The sequence below is a fragment of the Streptopelia decaocto genome (genome assembly GCF_964273445.1).
Source record: "Streptopelia decaocto genome assembly, chromosome: 10".
Classification (NCBI taxonomy): Eukaryota; Metazoa; Chordata; class Aves; order Columbiformes; family Columbidae; genus Streptopelia; species Streptopelia decaocto.
Window position 1 is genome coordinate 4,636,671 of NC_138665.1, and position 26,432 is coordinate 4,663,102.

General features: G+C 38.4%; 1 protein-coding gene across 2 annotated transcripts in view; it reads right to left on the reverse strand.

The window, feature by feature from the left end:
• Window positions 1-26,432, reverse strand: part of TENM1 (teneurin transmembrane protein 1) — a gene marked incomplete at both ends in the record, with an annotated part of 235,534 nt that overhangs the window by 134,755 nt on the left and 74,347 nt on the right. For both annotated transcript variants that reach the window (XM_082062122.1, XM_082062121.1), the window contains 2 exons: window positions 5,358-5,596; window positions 17,553-17,793. In XM_082062122.1, coding sequence (XP_081918248.1) covers window positions 5,358-5,596; window positions 17,553-17,793 — 480 coding nt within the window. The remainder of the gene's footprint in view (window positions 1-5,357; window positions 5,597-17,552; window positions 17,794-26,432) is intronic.

Here is a 26,432-nt window from a genome sequence, read left to right on the forward strand (position 1 = left end):
CATCACAGCTTTTCCGTATACCTGAAACACTTAGCAATGTTTACTACACCATTATATTCTTCAGTGCAAAATCAGCATATTTTCCCCTTGAGCCTTCTCTGCATAATTTTGAGTTCTCAGATTTAAGGATTTCTGTTTTATATTGTAAAAAGCTATGCAACCAATATTATAAATCAATGTATTGAGATGCATACATGCTTAAAATTTGGCCTGGCCCTTCCCAGTGTTGAAATCATCACTCCTCTACCCTGTACACAGTGTGAGAAATGACAGGTCACAGTGGCAGACAGCAGAGAGGTTTTAATTTCCTCACCCTCTGTATGCGTATAGTTTAAGACCCAACACCCATCTCCAGTGCATACTCATAAACAGTGATATTATCATGAAGGATAGGAACAACTTCATATTCATACTTGAAAATTCATTTGTATATAAAACAGTCATTTTGTAGTCAGGGATGGTTAAATCTAAGAACGTGGGATGTATTTTTCAATGGCACTGAATGTTTGCATCTCCTGCTGAAATCAATAGGAACTGTAGGAGTGCAGCACCTCTGATCAATAGGACCAGCGATTTGCAAGTCCAAATCAGCTACTGATAAAATGGCAAGGTATCATGAAAGAAAAATCTGACTTACTAATGGGCTAAAAATAACTTAATAGATTAGCCACATCCAGCATTGTATTATACTTAAAGAAAATGGCGTGGTGCTGAAAAATTATAGGAAAAAAAAAATTTCCTATTCTCTCTCTTGTATTTGCCTTATTTACTCTTAAATTTTTGGTCAAATTTCTTCTTTAATTGCTGATGGCTTCTTAGGTTTTTATTAGAATTAGATTTATAAAAGAGAATATTTAGTATACCATTCCACAACAGTAGCATATTTTATACTCTTTATAGAAACAGACCAACGGAAAGACACAACTATTGCCTTAATTAAATCAAACAGATATGTTCTTGCCTTTCATCTGATAGTCTGGAATTTATTTCATAGCCTTTGAACATCCGTATGTACGCAATGTCCGCTGGTCCTGATCTTACTAGGAAAAAATAAACTATTTAAAAGTATTAGAGAAATTTCAGTTTTCTTTTCTACACTGTTCTTTCGCAAGGTGCCATCTCTGTAAATATCTGATCCCAGAATGGTGACATGATGCAGCTCAGCCCTTTCGAACACCTTGTGCCAGACAAGGATACATCAACACAGAGCCAGGGACTTAATCTGTTTCTGTTTTACAATCAAAAGCAGAAAAATTCAAGGTAACTGGATTTCAAAAATTTTCCCTGAAGATTTTTTTTTTTCCTTTAAATTTCAGCATTCTTTTGCATAAATCTTTAGAACACACACAGCTCATATGCCCTCCGGACACAGAGTCTGCCAGCAGGCAGGTTTTGCCCATTTTATGCTGCTGTCTGAAGAGCCACTACCCTGTGTTCCCCAGTCAGTCCTTCACTCCACTGGTAATTCACTCTGCTCCACCAAATGCTCCGTTTGCTCCCAGGAGTGGCTGGTGAAGCTGCTCCAGCCCCTGACGGGCACCACCAGCACCTCCCTGCTGGGTGACCCAACCGCTCTCCTGCCTTACTGCCTGCTATGTGGGCAAATTCAAGCAATTGTGTCTCAAACTGCCATAAATCACAGAATCCCAGAATGTCAGGGGTTGGAAGGAACCTCGAGAGCTCATCCAGTCCAAGTCCCCCACCGGAGCAGGAACATCCAGATGAGGTTACACAGGAAGGTGTCCAGGCGGGTTGGAATGTCTGCACAGAAGGAGACTCCACAACCTCCCTGGGCAGCCTGGGCCAGGCTCTGCCACCCTCACCATGAAGAAGGTTCTTCTCAAATTCAAGTGGAGCCTCTTGTGTTCCAGTTTGTACCCATTGCCCCTTGTCCTATCAGTGGTTGTCACCAAGAAGAGCCTGGCTCCATCCTCCTGACACTCACCCTTTCCATATTTATAACCATTAATAAGGTCACCCCTCAGTCTCTTCTTCTCCAAGCTCCAGAGCCCCAGCTCCCTCAGCCTTTCCTCACACGGGAGATGCTCCACTCCCTTAATTATCTTTGTTGCCCTGCGCTGGACCCTCTCCAGCAGTTCCCTGTCCTGCTGGAACTGAGGGGCCACAACTGGACACAATAAATCCATTACAGTTCTCAACATACCTGAAAGTACAGAAGAAAAAAAGTACGTATGCCTTTACATGATAGAAAATAATTCAACATGTTTATGGTGTGGAGACTAAACATCTGCTTTATGAAATGAGGTTTTTTTTGAGTAACTACTATGACTTTAGAACCTATTCACAGAAATTACTCCCGTTAAAATGAAAATATGTGTTTTACCTGAGAAACTAAATATTTTGACTAAATATTTTCAATAAATCAGCTGTTACACAAACATTTACAGGGTTCCATAATTTTCTTACTGTCCATATAACAGTCAAATTTGTTTCAGAAAGGACCAAATAATAAACATGCTGATTATAGGCCAAAAGAGAAAATGAATTTTTAAAATTACTAGTAGTTCAAAGGAGAAAAAATACAGAAGAAATATGTGTTCTCAAGTAAAAGGTTCTTTACTGAGTCTCACTGATAATAGGGAAATACTGAAAAATTAAAGAACAAAAACATTCTGCTGCTTTAACTTTTGATTGAAAAGAAATCACAGCCTAGAGGACTCTGGCACAGGTCTCAGTTTGTTACAAACAGAAGAGCCACTTGCAAATTTTTGATCTGGAATAAGCTTTGGGTTTCCAAGACTTTGGGAATGTTCTGATTCGAGGCTGCAATTTGGGCCTATTTTTAACAGTAATATGTAGCTCATGCACCTAATGTCTGTGCAAGATACTTGAGAAAGCACATTTGAGTTATAAGGGAAAGAAAAAGCTTAATGTTAAATTTTTATCTACTTTCATTTGGCCTGAAATCACAGCTCATTATAAGTTAATGCAGACTATGTAATAAAATACGAAGGTGAAAATACTTTTGCCTTCACAAAACCTCCCTTATTCTTCCAGCAAGAACCACTTAGCTGATCCCTGGTTAAATCTGATGCTTAAATTAAAATAAGTTTTGTTTTGCAATGTGGTCCCAAGTCTGTAGCCATTGCTTGGACATAATTACCTCTGACTTGAAGAAAACCTGCCTGAAGTGAGGACTGAGGGACCTGAGCCATGGGGAGCAAAGAGAAAATACTTGGGGGAGTGGATTTTAACTTCGGAGCGTTATATACAATCTGATTTTGTATATTCAACTACTCGTACTTAAAACGTGCACATTTCAATTTTTGATGTGAAAAGATACACAAATATGAAAACTTACAGAACAAGTAAACTTTAAAAATATTTTATATGCTATTATTCATACCTAACAAAAGGGAAAGAACTATGATACCTGACTCATAAGAACAGATCATGAACTTCTTTAAATATTTAAACAACCAGAAATGGGCAGCATGAATATTAATTTAGAATAAGCTAGCTAACACTACCTGAACCTGCAGGAAGGCTTATGCAGCTGAAAAATTTCCTGGGGAAGCGAGAGCAAATAACAGCATCTTGGAAAGTTTTCTGAAATAGAACTCTGGATTCAGAGATTTACATTTTTCTATAGAAAACATAACTAGAAATACTAATAATTTCTAAAATACAAAGACATCTTCATTTTATCTCGTTCTGCCCAATGAAAGAAAACATGTTACACCCTTATGTTATCAGGTTAAGATAAATACAGACACATCTACAGGAAATTCATACAGAGCTTTTTAATTCATGACAACATGATGCACTCAAGGCTTTCTTGGGCTGATGACATGTAGCAGCATATCTCTAGAAAGTTAAGAAATTTTCAGTGGCAGACTGAAATTAAGCAGGGATGAAACAGGCAGTGCTTCACCCAGATGAAATCGAAATGGTGTGGGTGGATATATGTGTAGCAAACAGATGAGGCTGCAAAAAATATACAGCTAGTCCTAACTGAGGGCATATGCTCACCAGCTGCTATGTAAATCTGCAATTAATGTAGCTTACTAGATCCTCAGGTGCTTTCAAATAATCATACACGCGAAATGATCAAATCTGCTTTCCCATCTGCATTAGATGAGGATGTCAGAAAAAATCCCTCCTGATGAGCATCTCACTGACAGAAACCAGAATTTTTTCCCTATGGGAAAAAAAAAACCCAAAAACCAAAAAACCCCAAACCAACCAACCAACCAAAAACCACCCCACAACATACTGGAAAAAAATGACCGAAATTTTAATAATATTCATTATAAGGACATTTATACAAGGAATAGAGAAAATTAGTGGCCACTTATTAGTTTGGAGGTATCTGTACTTGTACCTCTGTACAAATTTTACTACGTATAAACCACTCTTTCAGGCAGACCCAGCGTTATTCCTGTTCAAGCTATAATATGTTGGTGATACTTTGGCTCATGCTCATCTGTAAACTGGCCCCTAAATCAACAAAGCAAGAGTGCGTGCGAGAAAGTGCATCACACCAGCAAAAATTAATTAGATTTCAATATGTTTACAAGTCACAGTCACATTCTAAGATTCTACACACTGAATGTTTCAATTCAGATTGAAAACCCATGCGATAATTAATGTTCAGCCAAAATGCCACAGTAAGTCACAAAGACTTGCTCTCTCCTGTATGATTGTAGTCACTTCCAATATACCTATTTTACAAAAAAAGGAAGCTGTTTCTTGCTATTCTGATAAATCCTGTCAATCTATCATGATAACAAAATTGCAAAGTTAGATACTTACAAAGATGAGTTTGAAATTAAGCAAACGCCCTCCAATCTATGTAACATTTTTTCTGAAATATAAATTCAATAAAGGGACAGCAAAATATAACTTAGAAAACATAGTTCAAAATGCTACGAATTTTTAGAGCTAGCTGTCATTCTGTCCAATCATATAAGAATGAAGACGAAAAAATGGAAGATTTGAATCACGATTAGATTGAAGAAATACAATTAAGCGTTATCAATCATTGCTGAATAATTCTTTAACAGCAACAATGTTGTAAGGCTTAATATAAAAATCAAATGTTTAATTTAAGAAGAATATCACAGCAATTAACATCAGTAGGAGTCCTCTGCTAGTATAAACATGTCATCTTGAATAATATTTCTTTCTCTATCAGGCAGTATCAAGGTTAACAGAGTAGAAAGTTAATGAGAATTCCATGCTGTATTCAACCTCTGGCCAACCTAGCATTTAGCTTGTCAGAATTTACAAAGCACCCAGTGGCAAACAGGATTTGTATTAATGTGAAAGCAAGCAAGACAACAGAACAGCGAAGGTAAAGAATAATTGAGCACAGAAAAGCAAGAGCGGCTTACCGATGACATAGGCTAGCAACAAGGCCAGGGTGACTGTAATAGCAGTGGCACTCAGAGCAGTGCACTTCCAGTTGCAACATCTGTAGGGTTTGTTAAAAGTGAAGGTGGGTCTAGAAAAGGTGCTTCTAGGAAGAGGCCTAGGAGGTGGAGAGTAAACAGTATTGGATGTTAAAGGATAGTTCTGACTGGCTGCGCTGAAGATAGCTGAAGACCCAGATCCATGTTTAAATAGGAAATGCCTACAAAAAGAAGACAGAGAACCATGATGTAAAAACCAGTTTGTGATTTAAGAAGCAAAAGGAACTACAGAAGTAATGTGTGATAAATACCACATATATCCACAGAAAATACAAAGACAGGAAAATGTGCATTTGAATACCCTCTGCACTGGAAGTTTTTCAACCACACCGCAAGATTTCCAGCAATTTTTAGTGAAACAATATAACGTGAATGATTTCTATAGTATCCTTGTAGTGGTTTGGAGTAATGCTGAGGAGAGGTTATTTCGCAGTGAACCATCAGGGCGTCCTTCAATACGAGCAACCCCGTGTGCTTTGCTACCTGGGCATTCCCGAGACACGGGAATCGTTGCCAGCAACACCCACTCCATCCACAAACACACAACCGGATTTATCTCACCAAAAGTACAAAAAAACTGCAGAAGCCACTAGTACTCTGAATATTTATTTTCACTTTGGATTCTCTCCAGAATATAGGAAATAACAAAAACAAAGAAAAACAAAAACCAGACAAAAATGAAGAAGAGAAAAAAAGAAAAAAAGGTAGAAGAAAAAGGAAGAAAGAAAATGGAAAAAACAAAAAAAAGAGAAAAATCCACAAGGATAATCCATTTTTGAAGGACTGTAGTTGCTGCATAGGTAAGTACAATGTCTTTAGTATTCTTAATTGAGCTATTTTGAGAGCAGTTTTTCTTAAAATGCTTTTGCCTACTGTGGTGATTCTCAAACATACTAAGAAAGAATTCATTTGGAGAGCTATTTCAGCATATTTTCGAGGACTGATTGCCTTCCAGAAAAAATAGCAGAGACCTACATTACCACAAAAAATAAGATACAGAAATGTGCCTTGCAGAACACGCTCTGGTGCAGAAACATTGAGTGGTTGTCTATAGGAAGATGGATGGTTTTCAGGACTGGCAAGTACTCTCCAAGAGAATTTGGGAAAGGATATTTAAGTTTAAACAATAACTTACTCTGCTATGTGCTCAGAAACTGTAGCAAAAAAGGACATATTCAAGGCTGACCATAGCAACCACATATTCTTTTGGAAACAACAACTTTCCCTTGTTTTATGTGAGCAAGCTTCCCGAGCGCACTATTTTCTGACAGGCACGGATTAGCTGAATCTCATGCCAAGCATGCACACAAAGAAGCGCAGAGCATCTCGGTGGCGCTCGGTCCCACGCCAGGAGGTCTGAGCTGAGACGGCAGGTGAGGGGCACTGCTCCTGCACAGCTTGTGAGAACACGGGCTGCCTTGGCCACAGGGCTGCCACCGCATGGCCTTTTAGCCCCGATCTCTGGAGCCTTTCTGTTGAGCACCCCAACCCAGAAAGGCATTTTCTAGAGAACCGCATTCAACTCTCCTGAGCTTGCCAGCTCTTTGCCTTGGGAGCCACATACTGATGGGAAGCAACGACCCATTTGTATCTCAGGTGCTTTGAACTGTGCTCCATTCACACCAGCACCCTGCTGAATAAGAGCACCTGTGGCTGTTGCTGCTGGTGGTTCCTGCACAACCCATCTCTCTGTTCTTCCATCAGCTGAGCGCTGTGCAAGTGCTCTGCAAGCATTACCATGCCACTTGTGCTGGGGGTGCAAGTTGTCTTCAGTTGTTTCTGCCAAAACTGAAGGAAGATCATGCATTTAGAATCAGGTGGCACTATGATGCCTGCAAGCCGAAAGCCACAGACACACCTCATAGCTGAAGTTAACTGGCCAACGTTGACACAGCCCAGAATCTTCCCAATGACAAATGTACCTTTACACCTTTAGCAAGGCACAGGACAAGTTTTTGAATACATATATGGATCAATTAATCCATGCTGGTGGAATTTCTTTGATGGATACACAGCAGGATGTACACTGGATCAAACACTCAAGAGCATGAAACATGGTTATACTGTGACATTTGACTTTAAGAATATTGTAAATACATGCTCCTGAAAAGGTAATTGCAAAAACGGTGTAATGAGTATGATGTTATGTATTTCCATTATAAGATTTTAAAAGGTAGGTTACAGTTTTCAAAATGCCAGATCATAGAAAATAAAAAAAAGTATTACAGGGCAGCTTTATCTTTTAAAGGGCCTTTATTCAGGCAGTTACATAAAAAGAAGGTAAATGAGAATACCAGTTAGCTTGCATTGCAGATTACAGTGCCTACATGTCAGGAGTCTTTTGATGCACCATGAGAAGAAAATATTTGTGTTGCTTATGTTGAATACCAGCTATTCCCGTTCGGTACAACAGCACTCAGACAAAAAAAGGATAAGCGAATCTGAGTACAGTATCTTGACAAGGCATTCTTGTTTTCTTTCCCATTGACTTTCACAACTATAGATTTATACATCATATAGATGGCAATGCTCTGAACATGGTAATGTTACCTATAGCTGTTTTAGTTCAAAAATCCTAAACTCAAATATAGTAAAATAATAAGTTCCAATGAAGAAATGTAACTGTCAACAGGACTATACAATGCTGTTTTCCTCATACCAAAACATCAGAATAAAGTTGGTTGTTTCAGCTTCAATGCTTTGTTGTCACACATTGTTTTTACAAGTATGTGAGGCGTTAATTTTCAGTCAGTATTTAACAAGGTACAGAGTTTTTTAGATATTCAGGAGAGACCATCACAGCAAAATTCGTACCAATATTCAAGGGAGCAGAAGTTGAATTACCATATAAGAAATGTGTTAATATATATAAGCATATACATAAAGTATGTATACATAAAATATATATATATATATATAAACCAGCCAATAATTTGTTAACTGCTTTATATTTTGAAGACATAATGACAAAATGCTACATATTGGATAATTATTCATCTCATTTTTTTGGAAAATATAGCAAAGTGGTCTGATATTGGCAATATTGATTGTCCTTTATGGTGCCTAGCTCAAAGATATCAGAGGTAAAGGGAAGGAAGCACTGAACTGAAAGTTATTATTAAGGCTCTAATAGCCTTGCAGTCAATAGCCAGCAATAATTTCATTCTCTTGCACAGGGACTTATAAATGTGACTTCTTAGGCTGATGGTAAAATGCTGGTGTGCAGGGGGATTTCGTGATTAGCAGAGAACACACTCAAGCTGGATCCAGCTCACACACTTGTAGATAGATGACTCCATTCACACAGAGGAGAATTTACATAGCTCTAACTTGTAATAAACCTGAGATTCTGAGACCACAGCACACTGAAACTGAGCTACCAGTGAAATAACATCAAGAAAAATGTTAAAAACCACAATTGTTTATGCCTTCCATTTTTTGGGAGAGTATATTGAGTATCCAAAGACATTTCTATAGAATTTGAAAAACACTGGTGACACAAAGACAAATTTTCCAAGCTAGACTGTGACTATGTTCGCATAAACTCAGACAGCTCCTCATCAGTCTGAGCACACCACTGTTCCCAAAGGACGTTAGGACACGATAAACTGTTGCTATCAATTCCATAAAATCAGGTGCTCTCTTGAAAGAGCAAAATAATAAAAAAAGCAGTTCAAAAGTTTAGATGTGACTGCAGCCTGGTATGTGCTTTAATATTTGATCTAAGAGAGAAGCTAAACCCTTCTTTAAATTTTATTATTTTTTTTTTTCAAACTGAGAACACAAAGCAAATCAGACATTTATAAGAATGAGTGATAGACCACTTGTTCCAAGTGGGGAAGTTATAAATGTTTACAAAAACATGAAAAACATCCATAAAGAAGACGATAATATTCTCTTAAAAAGGACATAATCCATAAGGCATTTGTTTGTGAAATTAAAGTCACTTAATATTATTACACTGATAATTCCAATACATGCATAAATATTAAAGGCTCAGTAATAATTTCATATATAAAAGAGGCAGTTGGAAAACATTTCCCCTTTCGTAAGTTAACCACAGCATCTGGTTGGCTATCTGTCCATTTGTTCATCTCGAAAATGTAAAACTTTTGAACTTCGAAACCTCTCAAGCAAAGCTGACAGGAAGAAAAGGATCCTACCAGACTGATAAAAATAAGGGGTGTGGAGGGCGGGAACAAACCCGTCCCAAAACCCAACACAACCCATAAAAGCCACAGTGAGGTCCTGTACCTAAGCTCAGCTCTTGGTCCCCTCCCAGCCCCTCCAGCCAGCCCCCAGCTGTGGCAGAGCACACATGGGCTGAGCAACAGCGATGTGCCCAGGAAAGAGACGAAGGACTGAGGGAAGGGAGTTCCTGGGGAGTTCGGGGGGCAGAAGACATGAAACAAGACCTCTCAGTCCTGCTGATCACAGAAGAGTTTGCTTACTGTCAAGATGCCGTTTCATGTGGCTCATCTAACTGCTCGTGTTCAGCCTTCATAGGAATGGCATATAACTCCAAGAGTGCAGCTCACACAAAAATGGTGAATTCTCAGCTAGGAGAAGGTTAGAGAACAGGAGTTCATTTATTTCTCTCCACCCTTCACTGTGAGGATATTTTGTTATGTACTTTTGGCTTTCTATCTGGAATGGTAATTTAAGCCTTACAAAAGCATGAAGCACCATCCCAACTGAATTCAAGTGGTGGTAATGTAATACTATTACAGAAACCAGATTAACTCCACACGGAAATCCTTAATTGAATTCTGAGAACATATTTTGATATCCCAGTACTGTAGTGATGTCCCTCAACTCTGTCAAGGGCTCGATATCCCTTCCCTTCTGTAATTTCTGTGCATTTACCCTATGCCTAGTGTCCTTAGGCCTAGAAGTCCACCCTCATTTGTACCTAGAACTTGTTTTCCTTGCATTTCCACTAAAAACTACAGATTTGTAAGAGAAAAAAAAAATAAAAAAAAAAAGAAGGAAAGCAGATTTGAAAGCAAACCACTGGGTTAGTAGAAAAACAAATCTTGCTTCCCTTTATTCACTCATGTTTACTTTATGTTCTGCTTGAAAACTTGGCCCTGTGACCCAGGATGCGAAAGGATGTAAAAAGAATCTGTATCCTTTACTTTTCACTTCAGTACAGAACAACTAGTGACATGATGCTGACTCATTTGTCTGCTGTTGCTGTATGTGAGATAAGCCTGTTAACTAGATGACTTAACTTCCAAGTCCCTGGTAGAAATCTGGGACAATAATTATATAAATATAGAACAGTGCCAAAGCCAATTAAGAAGAGCTTCTGAAATGGAACAGGTATCTAAAATATAAGTGTCTTCTGGTTTCATTGGCTATTTAGTGGTAAAACAAACAAAACCCCCAAAACTACCACACTAGGGACATACATTACTCTTGTATAGGTCAGTATGGGCTTTATTATCATGAAACATGGTGACATTGCTACATTAACCTAGTAGTTATCAAAAGTGCTTTTCTGTGGCTTAGAACTTTCCTTTAGCACTACAAACAGCAACTGAGTAAAACCGATCAATGCATACAGAGATTTGTGGGTAAGGAAGGAATAAGATCAGGGTTTGCCCTAGTTTTTTTTTTCCAATAAATCTTAAACTTTTGATGTGGAAATTGAGAATAACAGTACTTACAATAATATTTACAAAAGTTATATAAATATTTGCAGAGTACTTTGAAACCAAGAACTGAGAAGGATATTTTTATTTATTATTACTAATACTGTAGTTTTGTTGCTTATATTCTGTGGTTAGAACATAAATAGAATCATTGAAATAAATAAATTCCAGAAATAAAGGAAAGAGATAACTGAAGTAGAACTAGTTGCAACACATTCTTTGCCATAAATTTCCTCCATATTCTAATTGACTTTAATTAGTAGCATTTGAGTCTGCATCCTAATACCTACACTCACACATGGTTTAAAGCCAAGCTGTACAGCTGCTGCGACAACACAAATTTTACTCAACAAGAGGTGTGCCACATTAACCATGAGAATATTATCTAGTCTTCCAACACAGATTTCCTAGAAGGAGCTATCCAGGGGATAGATACAGTTTTCCAGGTGACACCATCACACATACATATGTGTTTTTCTTTGAAATGCAAAGATAGAATCTTTTGCATATCTCTGACCCTTTCTGTTGCGCACAGTCTTTGTTTTCCAATTCATCCTAGACCCTTTGTATGAACCTGTAATCACATTTCTCTTTCAAAACTTATATTCAGTCTGTTTCTGGTTTTGTAAATGAAAACACCATTTCACAGAAAGCTAATGGGCCACTTCCTTATTAGTATCCATGAAATAACATCTCTTTACTTTTAGTTATAACTTTGTACATTATTACATTATTCAAAATAATTTGTGAAGAGCATCTGCAGTGTGATTGTTTGAGTTACTCTGTTAAGCCTACATCAAAAATCCTTACTGTCCTGGTGTTGTGACCCCCTCCCAATTTTGGGCTGAAGGGGGGGGGGGGCCTAAAGGGGGAAGGGGGAAAAAAAGGGTGAAGGGAAACCATCTGCCATAGTTTTGATTGTCTCCCCACGATCAAACCATGACACTTACTCATACAAATACTGTCCCCCTGTTCCAGGGATGCCCACACCAGAGCTTCTCCCAAAAGAAAAATACAGGAGAGTATATGAACTATTTAAATCACCTTGTTGTCCCTAGTGACCGGATCTCAAATTATTTGAAAGAAGGACCCTCAAGTGCCACTGCTGCTGACATGAAGATGGTACTTTGTTGTAGCTGAAAAATGTTTATATTTTTATTTCCATAAAATATTCTTTCATTCCCACATTATTAAATTTAGGGTCATATTTACAGCTTTTATTTTAAGTTCATGGTCACATTTACAGTTTTCAATTTTACTTTTACAATTCAGAAGTCTTAAATATTTTTAGATCTTTTCTTCTGTGCAGTGAAAACACATGGGACTCTGACTGAATTTAAAACCCTTGCCATGTGTCTGTTTTTAATATGGTCAGCCTCTCTATAGATTAGATTTATTGTTTAATTAGGTAGAAAATGTCAAAATACAAGTGAAATGTCATGATAGCAAATACTGACCAACAGGATTTGAAGGAAAGATCATAAACAACGCCCTCCCCTGTGTTGATTCTTGGAATAACCATTAGTCTGATTATTTAACTCAGGAGCAGGCTCCATTCGCAAACAAGTTCCTAATGAATTGCGTTGCTCAAATAGTAATTGTCTCCCAGCTTGGTGGTTTATGATCATCACCACCTCTGTGCCTCGGGAGCTGTAAAACCATTTGGTTTGCTATGGAAACCTTGAACTGGGAAAAAAGGCACAAAAGTGCTTTATCTCGGCAGCAGAGGAAAGATTCACAAGATGCTCACCCGAAGAGACCAAGGAGAAAGAATGAATCTTCCAAGAGCTCACACTGACCTGTGTGAGCATGTATCTATATCTGCATTTTTATTGAATTATTTCTGTTTCTAGCACTACTCCAGATTAAACAGAAAATAAATATGTACAGTTTTCTATGTTTTGAAAGGTTATGAATGTACTTTTTGAAGAGCACAAATACTTACAAGCTTGATTGAAAAAGAGCAAGGGAAAACTGCAGTACAGAACAAATCTCTTGATAAGTGATAGTTGTCAAGGTCTCCCCTATACTAAACAGAATTATAAACAGGACTTTTTAGGAAAACAGAAATCCAGTTGGTCTTAAACATGCACCTTAAATAACTACATAATACAGAAAGGAATGACTCCATCAATATGATGGGCTGAATAAACTTCTTGAACTCCAAAACTCTCAAAGTTTTTAAGTGTTTAGAACCATAATCAACCTTCAGGGCTCTGAAATATTTCTGAATAGTAGCTAAAAATCATAACTGCCTTGAACCCCAAATACTACTTTTATTATTCTAGTGCTTCAAAGTTTTATATAAATTAATGATAATTGAATTTCAGGTTCATGGTCTGGTACCTCACTGTCCCTTTAGAGATGTTATTACCATGGTGATAAGATTGCTTAAATTAAGCTGTCTTTTTCCACAGTACTTGGCTCATTGCCAGTGCAGTGAAGGGAGATTTCAGTCCATTCAGCACAGCATTAACCTTACTGCCAACACCGCTAAATGGGTTGGAGGAACCAGAAATTCAATTTAGAAAGGAAGGAACAAGGAAATATGTGAAATACTGAAGCACAAAGCCAGACTAAGAAAATGCTACTTCAAAATAAAAATCAAAATGAGGTAAATTTTGACATTTAGACAGAAAACTCAAAAATTATAATCTAAATGCAAAACTTTATTCAAAATAAGCACGTCCAATGGTTTACCCATGAGGGAACTCCACCAGACTATAGGGAGGATCACAAATAGTTTCAGGTAAATCCCCCTATTTAACATCTACTTTTTTCTTATTATTTGAATGAAGTGGGAAAATTAATAGGAAACGCATGAAAAAAACAATACAAAATACTGAGTCAACTAGCAAGGCATGGAGAAAATGAAAAACACTCCTTTAAATTGTCAGGGTTTAATACATACTCCATAAAAAGATGTAAGCTGTGTTCAGACGGGGCTGTCAGAGATAATGACAATGTATTGCACTGTAAATCATAAGATTTGAAACATTAGAGCAAAGTACCTATGAAACCTGAAAAAAACAATTATTTTAGTGGAAAGGAAGGGAGTAAGCAATAGGTTGCAAGTACTTTATTCTGGGGGAGAAGAAAAAATCAATTTATGTAAAAGTCCAATAACATTATCCCCCCAAAAAAGAATCAATATTCCCTGTGTTTTTATGTGGTGCGAGGGATCCTTGCAGTCTTTTTCTAATAATACCTACAAATTATTTTTCTGCGTGACAATGAAATTACTGCATGTTCGTAAGTCATGTTAATAGTAAATCGTTCCAAGGCTGTGTGTGCACGCTCACAGATGGCGCCTGCATGTCCAGCGCTGCGGGCTGAGCGCAGTCCGTCAGCTTGAGCTGTTACACCTCCCACAGCTACAGCTCTTCTCCCATTCCTTCTTCAAAAACTACTCTGTGACACGGCGTCTGAAGCTTTAAAGGTATTCCTGATTCTTGCTTACAGTCAGAATAATTGCCAGCGTTAGAGAACTGGCCTTGGCAATGACATACATCCAGACTCTATTTTTGGCTTTGTCAAAATCTTGTGTGAACTTGAACAAGTAATTTCACCTTTCCAAGTCAGTCTCCTCATTAAACCATTGGGCTAATAAGGTGGGTCCTGACAAAGATGTTTTGCAGATTATTCTGTGCATAAAACACCTCTAGATGAAGCACAAACCAGAATTTCTGATTTACCTCTTCCTATGAAAATAGCATATAGTTTTAGTCTACAAAAAAACTTTCGGAACCCATCCCTCAGTATATGCCTTTACTGCAGCTCTTTCCATTCTAATCTAGGTTTTCAAATTCTAATTACATAACAATACATGTCTACCCAGAGTATGTTAAACATTATCAGAACTACAGAAACTTTTTTATTTAAATATGACATGTTATCATTATGAGCAGACTCATGAACTTGCTTCATTTCTGACTGCCCAAGGATTTACAGTCATATGATTAGTTCTAGTAAATCTTTTCCTGTCTGAAAATTCTCTAATAATACACAGCTATAGATAAACCACGCAAACACATGTGCTGCTTACGGATTAACAGCAGATATAGTTGGATAGAAAAGCTGAACATGTGCGTTCGGATTTTTGCCTAGTTATTACATAGGGAATACATTACTGTCTAAGTCTTCTTTTTGATTGCAAATCTTCCAAATTAAAAAAAACAAACAAAAAAAATCCCAAACAAACAAAAACCCCAAACAAACAAAAAAAACCCCAACAACTGCTTAGATATATTAGATATGTACATATTAGGCAGATTTTGTGCTATTAAAGATTTAGCACAAAAATACAGCTGCCATTGATATGTTTACCTTTATTTTCTAGGGTTATTTTTATTGAGCAGCTAAATATTTATGGAAGGCAAGAGAATCCAGATATTAGACTAAAGTATTTGTTCAATTCTAGCTGAATCATTCTCTCTTAAAGGAAGGAAAAATGGGCTACAAGCCATTATTTTTCTCTAAGGCTGTGTTGTATACTACAGACTTCTGGGAAGTGGTGATTGCAAATGTTTTTATTACAATGTCCCCCTGCTATAGCACTTGTCTGCACATAAGCTTGTCTTGGCAAACAGTCTCACAGATTCTGCTCTCCGATCCTATAGCCGTTCAGGCAGCTCCACGACAGGCTGCAGCTATTTGCTACCAGAGGGTGCATCAAATCAGCCGAACCGCCCACTGAACAGCAGGAACGTGGAAAATTCCCTGACTAACGTGTAGCCCACAGTGTTTTCCAGTCTGAATTCCTAAGCCACTGTGCAGCCCGTTTGTTAGTATCCAATTACATAATTATATATATAACTAAATATCTAGGTATTACACTAGATAATGCCCTTTATGAGAAGTTTCAAATTTGCAAAAATAATAACCAGAAAAATGGAACTGAACTCAAAGAAGACTTAAAATTGCAAAGCAATTTCCACCAAAAGGGTCTAAAGAGAAAATAGTGACCAGGGATGTAGAAAGGCTGAACAACATCTATTTCTAAGTGTTAATTGAAGAGAACCGAAAGATGTTTAATGGGTACAGAATGCTCAGGGATCAGTCTTACATGCAGCAGAAAATACAGAATATATATCTGTTTGTTACACTAGAAATGGCAGAGATTTATCTTTATAAAAATTACATAGACAGAAGTTTCTATCTCTAGAAGAACCAGCTGAACTAAAATTTTATTTGTGTTCATTTTTGGAGAAGAATTCCATCCTCTTTGATTCTTTTTGTGATTTTTGCTTAAGACAAAGAAGCAAAGTTTTATTTCAGAATGAATCAGAGGAGAACAACTTAATTTGACACTTCTGATTAGCAGCAAAGTGCTTAAAGACATAAACTAAAATTGAGATATGTAATAAAATAAAAACAACCTTCTTATAAAAGAAGGAAATTTAAGTTTCTGTGATTAATTGTGATAATGGCCCTTGGATATATGTGTATTAAAAAGTAAACATTTCTATACATGTTACCTAAAATTCTCTGGATGTCAGACATCCGTGTTTCACCAAACAACTTTCACAGAGTCAGGCGCTTTGTGAGTCTGTGTTTTAGAATGCTGACACCCAAAGGGAACCCTAGTCACAACTTTTTGGTGCTCTGCTGGCTGTAAAGAGGAAGAACGTTGTAGAAAATCAAGGACTTGTTTTAAGCATCAAGTCAGCAAACACAGCTGTAGTTGAAAGCCATCATATTAGCTACTGCTTATTAGGAACCAAAAAGCTTATTATAGCCAAAAATTCAGAAGGCTGTGTGTGTACCCCTGCAGACAGAACGTTGGCTACAGAATCACAGATTTGCTGGATAGAGAAGTTATTTGCTTTCAGTTATTTTCCAGAGTTAATTATTTGTGTAAATTGTGAATGATCCTGAAGCAAAACCCACCCTCCCCAGCTCCTGGGGTCAAGGCTCTCCATGCACATACTAATCTTTTGTCCATTACCAAATGATTATCAAATTATATTCTTTGTGTATATATAAAGTGTATAAACACACACAGAGGAAAATAGTATTTTAGTATTATTCCCTATCTTTTCTTATCCACAGGAATGTTGAAGCCTGAACACTGACTCCAAGAGTGTACACCACTCAAACACACCTTCTGTTTGCTGACTGCAAAACGACCCTGGGAGAACGTGGTATGGTGTGACAAGTACACAAGCACAAATCCTGACTGCATTCAACTCTAAAACACCTATGTAATCTATTCGCCTTAAGAAAATCAATGTCTTCCAACACTTAGCAAAACACGTGCTTTCTTGAGTATTAATGATCTGGATGAATCAAGTAAATACAGCCTCACATGGCCACACGACATGGCCTCAAATGAAAACGCACTGGCATGTCCTGAACAAACAACTTGTAATTCCCCATCACCCCCTCAGGTCAACGTCAGGCCTCCTCCCGTCTTTTTTTGACTTTTGAGCTGTGTTGTGTGTAACGAGTTGCTCTGTACCTGGTTTCCAGCGGTATGTTGCTGTTCAAGACCCAGCTGTTATGGAGATGCACCGAATCTTGGGTGCTGGTGGGGGGCGTCGGGGCAGCAGGACTGGGCTGGCTGCGGGTGGTCATTGATCTTCTCTGCAGAGAATCGGCTGCTGGAGGTGGTTTTCTGGCGCAAGTGCACGCGTGCGGCGGTGGAGGCGGCGGCGGGAGGGGTCTGAAGGTGAACTGGTTGTGTGGGCTACCTGGCATATCTGAAACAACAAGGAAAAGGAGAAGAAACCCACAGAGGGTTATTAATCTAAAAAAGATCAAGAGGGTATGCGCATGATATAATAGTTATAGACATTAAAGCATTGTGCTTTATCATGTTGCTAACACAGTTGCCTGTAAAATGTTGCAACATGTGAAATAATTTAAGATATAACACACTACTGAAATGAAGAATATGAGAACATAGACACACATCCTCCAGCACTGTAGTTCAGCAGTTCAACCAAACAAAAAACCCAAAAAAACCCAAAGTAAAAAAAAAAGAAAAAAGATACAACATTCACTTAATTTGTCATAGGATTTTTTGAGGAGGAGGGTAAGGAACAAATAAATCAAGCTGACATTGTATTGCAGCACAGACCAACTGATTTCATGAGGTATAAATCTCATTTAAGAATATCTGTGAAAGAAATAGACAGAGTGTAAGAATTAGTGTTGCACTTCAAATCAAGAGAGAAAATAATTGAATAATTCCCACCACCTAGAAAACATCTTTGATAAAACAAGGTTAACACATTTCAGCGAGTTTGTTACTGCATTTGTTAAATGAGCTGTGGGAGAAGGCCCTCTTAAAGATTACCTGCAGCACTAATGATCCAGATACCCAGAGAAAAGGTTTTGTGGCAGCTAAAGGCAGATGAGCTGGCAAGGAGCTCACAGCCACCAGACCAGGCTGGGAAGCAGACGGGGTGAAAATCGTGTGTGGTGGGTACCCAAGGCCCTGCTGCCTGTGCCCTGCTGCCCCACAGCACCCCCAGTGCTGCCCCACGGCACCCCCAGTGCTGCCCGGGAGCCACTGGGAGGGATGCGGTGCCTGCCCCAAGGGGGTGCAGTTCCCATCCGAGAGGGATGCGGTGCCCGCCCCAGGGGGATGCAGCGCCCGCCCCAGGGGGATGCAGCGCCTGCCCGCATCCTGCCCTTTTCCAGCACTGCTATTTGGCTTTAAGGTGGCTCAGCCTGTGCCAGTGAGCTTGAATCCTCCTGCAAAACACAACGAAAATACAAATACGGTGTAACGGTACTTTGAAGGGACAATAAAATGTTTTTTTCTCTGCTTCTCAGAAGAGTCTCCAAACCTCTCAGCAGAGCAAGAAACAGCTATGGAGAATTGAGGCAAGAAATTACTTTTTAAGGGAACAATAAGAGATACTTTGCAAAGAAAATGCTGATAAAAATTGCTGCCAGACTGGGTGAACTGTGAAGCTGTTAACTTGAAACTCTCCTAGTTATTTTACTTCAGTGTCTAACGCGGCTTTGTCCCTTTTCTATACTCACCCTCACTCTCCCTTTTACCTTAGCAGACATCCAGTTAAATTTGCACAAGACCAGCTGGAGCAGAGCTCTGATGAACCTGCAAAAATCCCCTGCAAGGAGCTGTTGTTGCCATCCACTTACAACATGTGCTTGCTTTAAATTAGGACATGATGTGTCTTCAAGGTGAAAGATGAAAGAGTGCCCCTTCCCTTCTTGGAACGGCTGGTGGAAAAAAAATTTAAAAAGCACTTTTTTCTCTGTGACAGCCACAATTTACCCCAACTGGAGAAACAAGGTTGTTTAGTGCTCCACATAAGCTTTTCTATGCTGTGGTAAGCAAAGCTGTCATGGATTTGGCCCAGGCTTAATCCTTTTAATTTCATTGATCTTTTATCAAGGCAGCATTCTTACAGTTCCATTAAGGTTTACACTGTAATATTAGTTTGCATATACCAGAAAAGCATTTCTAAGCATATTTGAGAATTGGAGACCTCAGTAAATTAAATCACTGGAGTCAACAGTCCGGAGCTCTGAAATAATCTGCTAAGGCACTTTCATATAATAATTAATCTCAGTAAATCCCGTATCCTGCTATTTTACATTTGAAAGCTACCTAAATTTTGGACATAATATTTGATGTCCAGCATCCTCAAGTATTTGATCAATGACATTCCCTTCACAGTATCTATCTTAAATCCACTCTATGGAAAATCTGCAGGACTATTATACATCCTACAATTTGCATGACAAGCCATTTTAATGGTTGTACCACTGTCCTGTTAGAAAAGTGCTGGTCTTTGCCAGGACACGCAGTTAGACTCTACAAGGTACATCAAAAGCTATGTAATAAATGCCGAGCAGCCAAGGTGACTGCTTTTCTAGGTAAATGGGGGAAACATGTATAATCTATATGGCACCATATCTTCTAGTTCTCTTCTTCCCCTTCTAGCTGTACCGTCCCTATCCCGTCGACAGCACACAATTATCTGACAAATAGTTTGGTATGTTCCATGCAAGAGACTGGTTCTACTTTGTTAACCATAAAGTATTTCTGGTTGGTATGGTACCTTATATCTCCCAGCACAATTTATTACAATACATTAACACATCAGATTTCCTGGGGGATTCCTTTTTAATTATCACACTTGTCACCTGTTTGTCCAGCCACTGACATCACAGAAAACCTCGCATGAGATTCTGAAGTATTTTGGTGATTTAAAGACCTTCACTTCAGTGAAACACTGCAAATTTATTATGTTGAGAATCAGCCTGAGTTTGCAGTTAGTTTTTGCAGACTATCTAATTTGGCAAAGTCATTTTTATTTTGCTTGAAACTAAGTCTACATCTCATGCACTTTATTTTTATACCACAAAAATGTTGTTTGGGTTATAAAGCATCATATCTAAATATGCACACTTAAGACTCTTCAGGAATAAATGGTGGACTCTGTGAAATAACTTAATGCGGGATCATTTAACTACCTAAAAGTGACATTACACAAGAAAATTTGTCTAAACCCAACAAGTTTCCAAAATATATAGGAATGATATAGAAATTAGCTTAGCCTTAAATTTTTATCCCATTGCTATTGTTCGGCACAATGCTATCCATAGCAACTCCTAATTTTTTTGTTACTAATAATGTTCAAATTTAACTTTTTTACATGAAAAAGTCTATGTATGATATGCAAATACAGCATTATTTGTTTTCAGTGTGTTCACTGACATGGCGGAAGTTTCCATTAATCTAAAAATGTAACTATGAAATATGATTTCAGCTCAGACTTTACATTTACAATAATTTGCTTCAAATTAGAATTTGAGGAGCTCCCAAGCCAGAAGAGATGCTCTTGGCCCTCACTGTTGGCCTTCTCATCTGCACTTGCATTTAGCCCATTTTTTGTTGTTTTACAGACAGAAGAGGCTGTTTAGAAAATGTCAAAGTTCTTTCCCCCGAGAATTCATTATTTTTAAGTAGTTCTCTCCTTTCAGCAAAGCATACATACCATACACTCACTCCAAAGGAGAAACCTCTGTATTGATGCTAGCTATAAACAAGAAAAACTTTCCTTGCAATTCTGCTAGTTTGAAAGATTTCTACTTGCTTTCCTTTCTCTGAAGCTTGAAGGGGGGAATTCTGCCTCTGCCCTGAATGTTTCTTCTTCTTTAGTTCTGACTCATTCTTTTGGGAGGCCCTTGATCAATATCGAACACACACTTTCCATGGCAGTCATATAATGGTGCTTGGTATCCTACAGTTATGGAGTGCAGATCTCAACAGCCCTTCAGCTGCCGAGTGCTACTGCTACTGCTTTTTCCTTCAGAAGATACGATAATTCAATCTTGATTTTTTTTTACTAGGCCTCTGCTTTTCAGAAAGTGCAAAGTTAATTAACTGAGATGCTTCCCTTACTCTGCCATTTTGGTTGACTGCTGCTATTCTGCTCAAAAGTTATTGGAGACGCAGACCAATGGACGAGAGCAGCATTAACATAAACTCATTTTCCTTAAGAGTCAGGCTAAAATGCCTTTGTAATCATAAAAATGCAGCCAAATTGCTTTATAGACTGACAAAAATGAAATAAGCAGCTTTATCAACTAGTTAGCACCTGACTAAAAATTGGTTTTGAAAATAAGCCAGGCCTTTGCTAACATCATGTCCTAACAGTTTTAAGGTATACTTTACTATACTTTTTGGATCCGCATTGAAAGAGGGGATAATTGAACAGTTTTATCATTTACCAACAAGATTACAATAGCCTCTATCATGACTAAGTGAAGTATATCAGAGAGAATATATTAAAACGCAATGAACCTTAAAAGGTTTGCATCTAACCTGTAGTGCTTTTCAGATATTTTATTTTTTTCAGTTCTTGAATTCATTATTTATTGGTCTGTTTGGATTTTTTTTCTTTTTTAACTAGACATGTCTTAGCTGAGAATGAATTAGCTTGCAATCTGATATTTAATGAGCAAGATAGTAACATATATTCAGAGAGCTTACTTTAGTTAAAGTTCTATGGGTATACTACTGCTCTGTTACCAACAAATGTGTAATTTTTTATCAAGCAGAGAGGAAGGAGCATAATGCTATTTATCCAGACTGAGCCTCGGAACAGGTACATCTGCATCGTGCAGGAAGATACGTCTGACACCTTCTAACAGAATGGAAGGATTATGCCCAGAGCGCTGTGCCCAATTTATGTAAATGGACCCTGAAGAACTGGAAATATCAGTGTGGGGAAGACTGAGAGTCTGTATGATTAAGATTAGAGCTAAAAGCACAGAATAAAAATCCTCTATTTTACAATGAGATTTATGCTCTGTGTCTAAGAAGACAAACTAAGTATTAGAGGTAGGTGCTACTATCGCAGAGTGTTTGGTCTGCTTCCTGTTAATATACTTCCTGATATTGTGTCTTTACAACCTTTCCTTCCATTCTAAAGTTAAAAATATTCTTTTTCTGTGTATGCACAAATGACCTAAGCCCCTAATAATTTTTTGCCTGTCTCTGAATTCCTTTTATTTTTAATGTCACATATTTTGAGAAAAGGTAAATTTGAAAAAAAAAAAAGTCTATGAAATTGCTCTATTGTTGTGTAGAGTTACACTGTGTTTCAATAATCTATTCCACCCTCGCTCCTTCTGATGTAGCTCAGCATTTAGTTGGCCTGCCTTCTTGGAAAGTCCTTTGCTTTGCAAACTTTATCACACCACTAGGATATAAAAGTATCTAACCAGTACATTTAATACCAATTTACCATTAGTTAATTATTTTGCTGTATATATATTTTTTTTCCCTCAGCCTTACTACACAGTAAATCTTCCAGAATATAAAATATCAAACATCTCTAGAGAATTCTACAAACCATATGGTTTTATGCAAAATAAAGTTTATAAGGTAATGAAAGCTTATAAACTAAAGGTCACACAGACTCAAGTTTACACACCAAGTAAAAGAGATTTAGAGACCTGCAGAGACCAACACTACTCCCCAGCACAGCTCATGCCCACGGTGCTCTGAGATCGCCCCTGCGGCAGCAGATTGCCCTTCGTGAGCAGGTTGGGGCGGCCCAGAGCAGCGCGAGGGAGGGACCAATTAAGCACTGGGCACCTTCAAGGGACTCTGGACAATTTATTTATCAGTACAGGTGTGCCCTCGAATAGCCATGTATATAATTTCTTACCATACTGCCACTCTAAGAGTAGAATGAATCCTACGTATCATTATTAAGGCTGTGCTGAAGACACAGCACTTCCAAAGTAAAATTAACAGAGATCTTATAGCACGTACTTCGAATGGCATCAATGGAGCATAGAATACAGCGGGATTTAGACTATAATAATGTAATGATGTCAAACAAGTTATCTATAATACTTAAACACTCAGTCCAATGTGTTCATATGGATCCCAGTAAATGTTTACTTTATGTTCTCAGTTTCACATATGTTCAATTTCCTCGAATCCTTCACAATTATACATATGCACGATAAGAGCTTCCAACACATAATGGATCTTTTTAACAGTGGATCTTTTTAACAAAGAGAGGCTGGGTAAAATAAGAATTCTAATAGTTTCCTGATGCTAAGAGAAACTTATTCCTTCTTCAGCATTTCCAAGTTTAGTCATATTTAAAAATTAAATATGACAGTAATTCAACTCTTCTTAAAACACAAGTCACATTTACATTGAATGCTGTATGGCCTAACTATGTAGGAAAAAAACCTCTTCTGCATATATGCTACAAGGACAGTAAGCACAGCTCACGATGGCTGTGCAGCACTTCCTTTTCTGTTTTTACACTAACAGTCAAAACTTGCACTGTATAAGACCTGAGTGACTGTATTTAGTAAACACTCATAATAGACCTAATTCTTGGAAAATTTACAAAAACATAATTACCCAGTTTTGAATGCCAGAGTAACAAGGAATGATGGGAGTATCACCAGCAGGTCTCTGTTTAAAATACTGTTGCTTTTACAGAAGGAAACAATTTATGTTTCCTTAATTCTGTTTAACGCAGTCTCTTGTGAAACAGTGATAAACTTAGATAAAATTCCTTCTGGAGTCCACATGATCAGTTGGAACATTAAGAGTATGCAGGGATGCGGTGAGGAAGGCTAAGCTCCACTTGGAATTAAATCTGCAAGGGATGTCAAAGGCAACAAGAAGGGTTTATCAAAGTACATCAGCAGCAAAAGGAAGACTAGAAAAAATACGGGCATACTGCTGAACAAGGTGGGTGCCCTGGTGACAGAGGATGGTGAGAAGATGGAGCTACTGAATGCTGCTTTTGCTTCTATCTTTACTGCTAAGGCTGTTCCCCAGGAACCCCAGACCCTGGAGGTAAGAGAGAAAGTTTGCAGAAAGGAAGGCTTTCAGGTTAGAGACCATTTAGGCAAACCGGACACCCACAAATCCATGGGCCCCGATGGGATGCACCCACAAGTGCTGAGGGAGTTGGCAGATGTTACTGCTAAGCCGTTCTCCATCATCTTCGAAAGGTCAGGGAGAGCAGAAAAGGTGCCTGAGGACTGGAGGAAAGCCAGTGTCACTCCAGTCTTCAAAAAGATCAAGAAGGAGGATCCAGGGAACTACAGGCCAATCAGCCTCACTTCCATCTCAGGGTCATTTCTAAGCATCTGGAGGAAAATACAGTTATCAGGAGTAGTCAACATCAATGGAGCCAGACTCCTTTCAGTGGTGCCCAACAATAGGATAAGAGGCAACAGGCACAAACTGAAACACAGGAGGTTCCATCTGAATATGAAAAGAAACTTTGATGAGGGTGCCAGAGCCTGGACCAGGCTGCCAAGAGAGGTTGTGGAGTCTCCTTCTCTGCAAGACATTCAATCCCACCGGGACGCATTCCTGTGCTGTCAGCTCTGCTGAACCTGCTTTAGCAGCAGGTTGGACTGGATGATCTCCAGAGGTGCTTTCCAACCCAATCACTCTGTGAGTCTGTGATTTCTTCAGGTAGACTAATATAAGCCTGGGATTTTCCCATTATTTATACATACCGGAGATTTCATAGTGTTTTGGAAAGTAAATCAGAAGTGTCTCAGAAATGTCCCTGCAAACAAACTGTTTCTTTACTCAGCTGCAGGAAGATGTGGTAGAATTTTTTCAGGCAAAAGGAACAGAAGTTAGAACTCATTAGAGAATGGAAGGCAGTGATTAATCACTAGGGAACTGTCACATCGCCACCCTTTCCAACTTCACTGATAGGATGCATTTAATAATATTCTGCCTTTCAAGACTCTAAAAAATTTTGGCATCTGTCATCTTTGTACCGTGTACTTAACTTGTCAGTTTTACTTTGTAAAATTCTTGAAATAAGACTGATACACCCCCTTTTTTTTTTTTTCTTTCTTTCTTTTTAGGTGTGTGTGGGAGAGTTTTTGCTTTTTCTGATGATAGAAATGTCAATATACTCAAACCAAAAGGCAGCATTGTGGGCCCAAAGCCATGTATTTTTTTTCTCCAGGTGTATCAGCTGGTGCGATGAAAGACATTACCTTCCCTGACAAACTTTGCCTCACTTAGAGGCACTTATGTCTGTAGACCATTAGAGCTACAACAGCACTACTCCTCCTTAATTAACTCCATCACTCAGTGTTTTAACTTGGGAGCCTGATTGCTGAAGTAGAATAATTTTGGACATAAACAGTGCACTATAAGATGCTACTCTCTGTGCTGTAGTTTGTAACCAGAAATGAATTTCAGGTTAAAACGCTGTGTACTGTGGATAAGATGCAAGTTTTAAATGTTACCATGCGGAAGCACCTGCCAATAGAAACACACTGATGCGTATTCATATAAAATAAGCATTGTCAGAGGGGAGTGAAGAGCTGGAGCTCCTGAGGTGCTTTTATTCTGAACTGTCTGAATTATAGCTTTGTTCTACAGTACTTCATATAGCTGCTAAATACTAATGCACACTATGTGTAGTATTTACATGAAAAACATCATTCCATTTATGTGAAATGCTCACATTTATGTCAATTAATATGACAAATTCAAAATGAAACTATCCTACTCACTCTCTTACATCTCCTCCGTTGCATGTGGTACATCTGTCAGGTTCTCTCAAATACCCATCCAGTTGAGTCAGGACTCCTCTTAAATCACTACGGTCTGTTCCAACACAAGACAGGACCGTCGGTGGTTGAGTCACAGAGGTCAAGGGCAAAACGTGAATGGAGCAGCAAAGCAGCACTCCAATTATAATGAAGACCCGGGGAACAACCTAAACAACGAGTTCAGGCTTCCAGTGGTTTGTTTAGCAGACCCAGCAGCTGCTGAGACAATTAACATCACACAGCAACCAAAGGACAGAAGTGGAGACTGACGGCTCCCAGCCAG